The sequence below is a fragment of the Labrus bergylta genome, chromosome 10, assembly GCF_963930695.1.
Source record: "Labrus bergylta chromosome 10, fLabBer1.1, whole genome shotgun sequence".
Classification (NCBI taxonomy): Eukaryota; Metazoa; Chordata; class Actinopteri; order Labriformes; family Labridae; genus Labrus; species Labrus bergylta.
The window spans coordinates 25,641,156-25,647,600 of NC_089204.1; the positions used below are offsets into that span (position 1 = coordinate 25,641,156).

A 6,445-nucleotide genomic window follows, 5' to 3' on the forward strand; every position below is an offset into this window, starting at 1 on the left:
AGCTAACTGTGAGTTTTAAAACCACTCCTCCCCCTCTATCCAATTGCTGTGGCCAGTCACTGTGAAGAGCAGTGAAGTGGAGATTCCTTTCAATGCACGCTCACAGACGAGCAGATGCACAAACTACACACGTTCCACTACATCCTCTACAAAAACCACGTGTTGTTTTTTTTTTTTTTTTTCTGCTCCGGTTGAAAAAGCTCCTCAGGATGCAGCTGTCCACCTTCGGCACACTATGTGATAGTAGCAGCGTCCATCCCATTCATTCAAGAATGTTTCCCGGTTAATGACGAAGCATCTTTGAATGGGAGAGTCAAAGGAAGAGGCCTCTATTTAAATGACTTCTTTTTAGACTCCTTCTGTGTATTTTTCTAATGAACTCGTAAAGTCTGCTAGATTAATATTAAAAGCAGTAAAATTCTTCTTTTTTTTTTTTTACAAGTTAAAAATGTTATAAAACAGTCCAAGATTCCCAGATCTTCCTCCAGAGGTCAGGGTCTGTACCGTCTAAAAGAATCTGTTATTGTAACAAACTAAAGTTGCCACTTATTGACCTCTGACCGCAAAATAGACGTGGCATCTGCTTCTGGGCAGATTTATGCAATTTTAGACTGAATGCACTTGGCAGGTCTCTGTCTGAGTCACAAGAATAATCAAAGCTGTATTTGTTCTAACCCTTCCCCATCAGAAAGAGTCATGGGAAAGTTGTTTTGTTTCTTTGTTTTCTCTAAAAACAAAAAATTCAGCTTCTTAATTGTAGCCTTCCTTGTTTGATTTTGTTCACTTTTGAATATGTGTGCAGATTGTGGGTGTTTTCTGTATCCTGTCTCTGAGTTTCATGTCTGTACACGCTTGAAATAGAACGAGAAAAAGGGTATCCCACACGGATAAAGATTCTTACTTTAAGTAAGTGTTGAAAAGAATCAGGCAAAATATGAACAAGACTGCATGTTTTCCTGACTTATAAAAGGCAGGGTGTCTCATTTCAGCATGATTTGATTAAAGAGTGCATTTTATACATCCTTTGTAAACAACATGCCTGAAATGCTCGTATTAAGTAACTAGTTATCTGCGGCTTGAAGAAAATAGTTTTCCAGCTCTGAGCATGAATCAGCCCCGGTTTATTGACTTGAAAATTAGGCTCCCCTTGACGTAACAATACAGCTGTGAACAACCTATATGAGTTAAGAGTGGACATCCTGCAAGGCAACAAAGTCATGTTTGGGGGGTCTTTTCCCCCTTTATTGCACCAGACTTCACATAAGTCTGTCTGAGGGCGCTCGTGTCACGGCGGGGAACAGAGTGCAGGTGATTTGTGCAGGAAGGGCACTGACATAGGAGGATGTTTTGTCCCATACTGCAGGAATGTGCCTCCATCACAGACTCTCAGATTGTACTTAACTCTCTACTCCCTCTTAAGGTCATTCAAACTTACTGCGATACTGTGTTTTAAAACTATACAATCTCTACAATTTTAATGATCTTTAATATCAAAAAAGTACAGATGCTTGAAAAACAACAACGGAGCTCCAGTCTTATTTTAACCAAACGCTACTGCAGGCAAGAAAGAGCAGCGGTGGTGCATTTAAATTCAGAGGTGAGCAAATATCGACTTTTATTCAGGGGCTTTTGGCATTGTATGTCTCTTACAAACAGACAGAGAGCAGAGGGGTTGACACTCTCTAAATTGCAACATTTTGGCACTGACATTATTGCCACTGTATTATTGCAACTTAATGAGTGTGCTTGCAATTGTTGGTAATTAAAAACAAGAAAGTACCCAATAGATTGCCAGGACTTGCAGTATATATTTGTTGCTGTGGTAACACGTTATCAAAATGTCTTGATTTTTACTAGTATCAAATCAAAGATTAAAACTCTGGTATTGTGACAACACCACTCTCTCTAACAAAAACAAAACCTTGTTTGTTTATTGTGAAATAATTGCAGTTAAATGGAGCTTCATATAATGCCATGGTTTTTCATTTTACCTTGCATGACCGCATTCGAGTCTGAACTTCACTGTATTTCATTTTTTGACAGGAAAGCCTCAGATTTGCCCTCTTGCAGTTGTATAGAAATACTGAAACAGAATGGCAGGAAGCGGGCTGATGTAAGAGTTACTGTATGAGGGAAATGCAACATATTTAAGGCGCATTACCAAAGAGGAAGGACTTGACGTCATTCTAAAAACACGGACTCTTTCAGGTGTTCACGCTGACTCACTCAAACAGGAGATTTGATAGCAGCAGTTCGTTCTTTAACGGTTATTGGACACACGGGAAGGGAAGGGACCACTGGGCCACATCCCATGTATGTCCATACACAAAATACTTAAAGTTTTTCTCAAGACTAGAGAAAAAAAAAGGGGCCTAAGCTGAATTTCACAGCACACATAATATCTATACGGCAACAAATTGACTTCTTTACCCTCATGATAAAGATTAAAATGTTGGGGCGCTGGTGGCGCAGTGGTTAGTGCGCTCGCCCCATGAATGGAGGCTGTAATCCTCCAAGCGGGCGGCCCAGGTTGAAATCCAGCCTGTGGCTCCTTTCCCACATGTCATTCCCTACTGTCTGTCCCTGATTTCATACTCTATCCACTGTCCTATGTCTCCATTAAAGGCACAAAAATCCCCCCAAAAGAATTATAAAAAAAAAAAAAAAAAGATTAAAATGTTTTGTATTACTTGCTAACAAAGTTTTAGGTGTTGGATGTCCATCCTAAACCTCAGCAAGGTTTTTTAAACGCAAGATGCCCAGTTGTTGGGGTAATCCCCCCCGGATGTGGTTTCCTTCTGCTCTGAACGAGACGTTAAGAAAACTTTGCAAGACTTGGCCTAAACCCTGACGTCAGGTTCTGCCGACGTATTAGAGAAAATTGTAGGACACGCCCACCCTGAAGCTCACTCAGATTTCCCTGTGACTGCAAACAGAGCTGGCCTATCGGAGGAAAGTGGACACATTGGGGGGGGGAGGCCTTAAAGAGTGCAGTTGAAATGATCTGTTTCAGGCGAGGCTGAAATACTGACACCAGTATAAAAAAAATAAGAGGTTCATGAGCAAGTGTCCCAGTCTGACATAATTAATGGTGAAAGTGAGTATGATAGATCTCCTTTAAATTAAAATGCCAGTTTGACTCACTGTGTCAATGCATCATGACTCCTTGTGGTGATGCTTTATGACATGAATGAGGGAAATGTGAACGGTAGTTAATTGGCCAAAGAAAAGGTTAATTAAGCATGAGAGGATGTTGTGCAGGGCTGTTAAGTGTTGTTAATCTTCAACCTGGTAATTGTTGTTTAAGCGCTAAAGAAGCTCTCAGCCCGTCCGTCCAGCCTCAATTTAGAAAAATGTAACATCACATAATCAGCTGCAAAGATCTTGATTGGGCCGCCAGAGTACAGTGTTAGGAATTCCCATGTGTGGTATAAATGAGAGGGGCTATTATATGCAACCTCCAATTTCAAGAGTGTTCATCAGACAGGCTTGTTACCATGGGCATCTCTATGAGCCGTCCTCTGGAGGTTTCAAAAATTCAGCTTTTACAGCTTTGATTGCAACAATCAGGCAGGTTTCAGATCGCAGCTATAGTTCACAAATGAATATTTAAGTGTCATTAGCTTTCTGTTTCTGTGTCGAACCTCCGGGAGATGCAGGCAGAAATGTAGGTCACTATAACTGTTCTGTAAACGCAGCAGTACACAAGATTTGAAGTGATTGCAAAGTAATTCCAAGATGCTGTTGAAGAACCAGAGGTAATTGGGTCATATGTGTGAGGAGATGGGATACATCTTGACATGAATGTAAACACATGTATACATGCTGTGTGCATTAACTCAAGCTGCTCCAGGCACTATAATGGGCAGATGAGTCTCGTTAAAAGCTGTTTATATTGAGGCTGCATTGATTCATTTACTTTTAAAATTTTAAAAATAATTTATTCCTTTTGGTAATTTCTATTATTAAAAAGAAATCGAACATTTTCTGGATCCAGCTTCTAACATGTAGAGATGAGCTGCTTTTATCTTTTAAAAATGAACTTTTGAACCCTGGATTTTTACAAAAGAAGACGTTTAAAGGCTCAACTTTATGCTGTAGAAAAATTGTGATTTCAAAGACTAAACAATTAACTTATTAACAAAATGATGGGAGCATTATTCAATCATTTTATTTTTTTGTTGCCGTCCTGGCTAGCATGATAAAGCATTACTGTTTTCACACATGCACAAAACTTAAAGAAAATGACCCTTTGTGGGGCTGAGTCGAATGTGTGAACCAAAACAGCAGGATTTTTCCATCCCAACTTTACCCCACTTTTTCCTGCCAGCCCCTTTAGGAAAATTTCCACGGGAAGTCTGTTGAGCTGATGTGTGAACGCAGCAGGAATAAGTCAGATATCAATCAATCTTTATTTACAAAAGAGCAGTTAAAAGGACGTACTCATTGTTGTGCTACAAAAGACAAATGGGATAGGGGGAGATGGGATAAGATGCAGGAAGGATTTCTGCTTTATATTTTTCTCGTTCCTGTTGTCCACACTTCCTTGCCGCTGAGGTGGAGGTCAGAGCAGGCCGTGCATGAATGAGGACCGCGGTGGTCGACGTAGTCCAATGGTTGTGGCTGGGCGTCAGGGGAGTTGGGTGGTAGTATCAGGGGAAAGGCTGTCCCGAAAGTTCAGGAGTGTATGTGTGACAGCTCATCATATCTAAGGGTAAAAAAGCTTCGTCCAACCATACACTACAATCGATATTATTATACAATACAGTATTAATATTTTCATAAAAGTTGTGCTGTCCACATGAACTCTTTGTATCAGCATTATGTTCAGCTCTCTAATGTTTCCCCTCTCTGTTGAGCTGTGTTTCTCACATAATCCACCTTTACATATAGCCTTCAATCATTCTCTAAAAGTGCACAATGTGGGGTCAACGTGAACTTGACCCCTGTCTCTGAACCCTCTGACCAGTCCCTGATTACTTCATGTGAAGAGAAACTTGTGTGAACATTGACAAAAGACTTGAGTGGATTTAAAGTTTGTTTCCTGGCATTCAACTTAGAAGAGAGCAGATCGTCTCCTTCAGTTTAACATCTGACCCCTGCTGGGTGCAGAGCAGACTGTACTCTGAGAGAGCTGAGAGCATCATTCACCAGAGAAAAAGTCTTTCAGTCAGACGTACAAATACTCTGTGAACTATGAAGGCTGTTGATTGAAAATCTGGTATAAAAGATTGAATCTTTGATAAACCCTCGAAAAATACCTACTGGACTAGTGTCCATCATTTATAAGAACTTACTTTGGACTGGTTTCAGAGAAGATAAGATATGGGGTGTGTAACTCTGTACATTTCTTCTCCCAGATCTGTCGTCTCCAGAGGCACCTGTCTGCCGGGGAGCATCAGCAAGACCTGTTCCATGAACAGCCAGCCATGTTCGTGTCCCAGCACTCCCAGCCGCCCACTCAGAGTCTGGTCGAGCTGATCCAGCTCTGTGGAGGAAGAGTCTGCAAAACTGTGCGGCAGGCGGGAATCTGCATCGGAAAGTACAGCGGCCGGATACCAGAGGGGTGCCGGATCCTGTCGGAGCAGTGGGTGCTGGGTAAGAGATTAACGGCTTTCTTTTCTGTGTGAACTCGTTAATTAATTGACTGTTACTAATCATATTTTCTCTTATTTCCTATGATTTTCATTTCAGACAGTATCACACTTTTGAAGCGGCTGTCGTACGACAACTACGACCTGGAATAAGACCTGAATCTTTTCTTGTGAAGTTTAATTGGTTTTATTCTGGACGGAGAGGGGTCACATAACCTGTTTCTACCTGACAGTGTTTCACATGTGTAGGTTTCTCATCATGCTTAGCAAAAGTGTTCAGGGGATTTACATAAATCCTCATATATACTCCCCTTTCTAAGACTTTATTGCCTGGTTACCATGGAAAATTCAGCAACAGCTGAATGAGTTCCTGTGAATATGGAAAACTGCTTTTACATAGTATTATATTTTATCCACTGCAGCATAATAGTTTTTTTTATGGCGGTGCGATCATTTGTGGTTTTTAACAATGTGTTTTTACTGTTCACTGTGCACTTATATATATGTTCTGTGAAGTCATTGTTAATAAATACTTTTTTAACGTGCTGATTTAATCAAGGGTTTTTGGTATCACATTTTTTGTTATGTTGATAGATTTTGGGGTTTTTCAAGTTTTATTGAAATTCATTTTGGTGAGATTAATTAACTTTAGGAAAAAGAGAAAGGTCCGCACACTGTTCAGCTCCATGGCGACGTTTCAATCCAAAGGAGCTTCCTCAGGCCATTGGATTGAAATGTTGCTCTGTTTAAAATAAAGTTTCTCATTGGGAGCTGAATAGTGTGCGGACCTTTCTCTTTCTTCTGCTGTTTTGTACTTTTTGTTGTCCTGCACCTGTATGCATTTTGCTTGG

General features: G+C 40.5%; 1 protein-coding gene across 3 annotated transcripts in view; it reads left to right on the forward strand.

Moving 5' to 3' along the window:
* mcph1 (microcephalin 1) overlaps positions 1-6,148 on the forward strand; it is a 37,238-nt gene extending 31,090 nt beyond the window's left edge. For 2 of the 3 annotated variants that reach the window (XM_065959790.1, XM_065959791.1), the window contains exons 14-15: positions 5,361-5,598; positions 5,695-6,148. In XM_065959790.1, the coding sequence (XP_065815862.1) occupies positions 5,361-5,598; positions 5,695-5,747 (291 nt within the window). In that variant the 3' untranslated portion in view covers positions 5,748-6,148. The remainder of the gene's footprint in view (positions 1-5,360; positions 5,599-5,694) is intronic. The other variant, XM_065959792.1, reaches the window with a different exon arrangement.
* Positions 6,149-6,445: the final 297 nt, after the last annotated feature.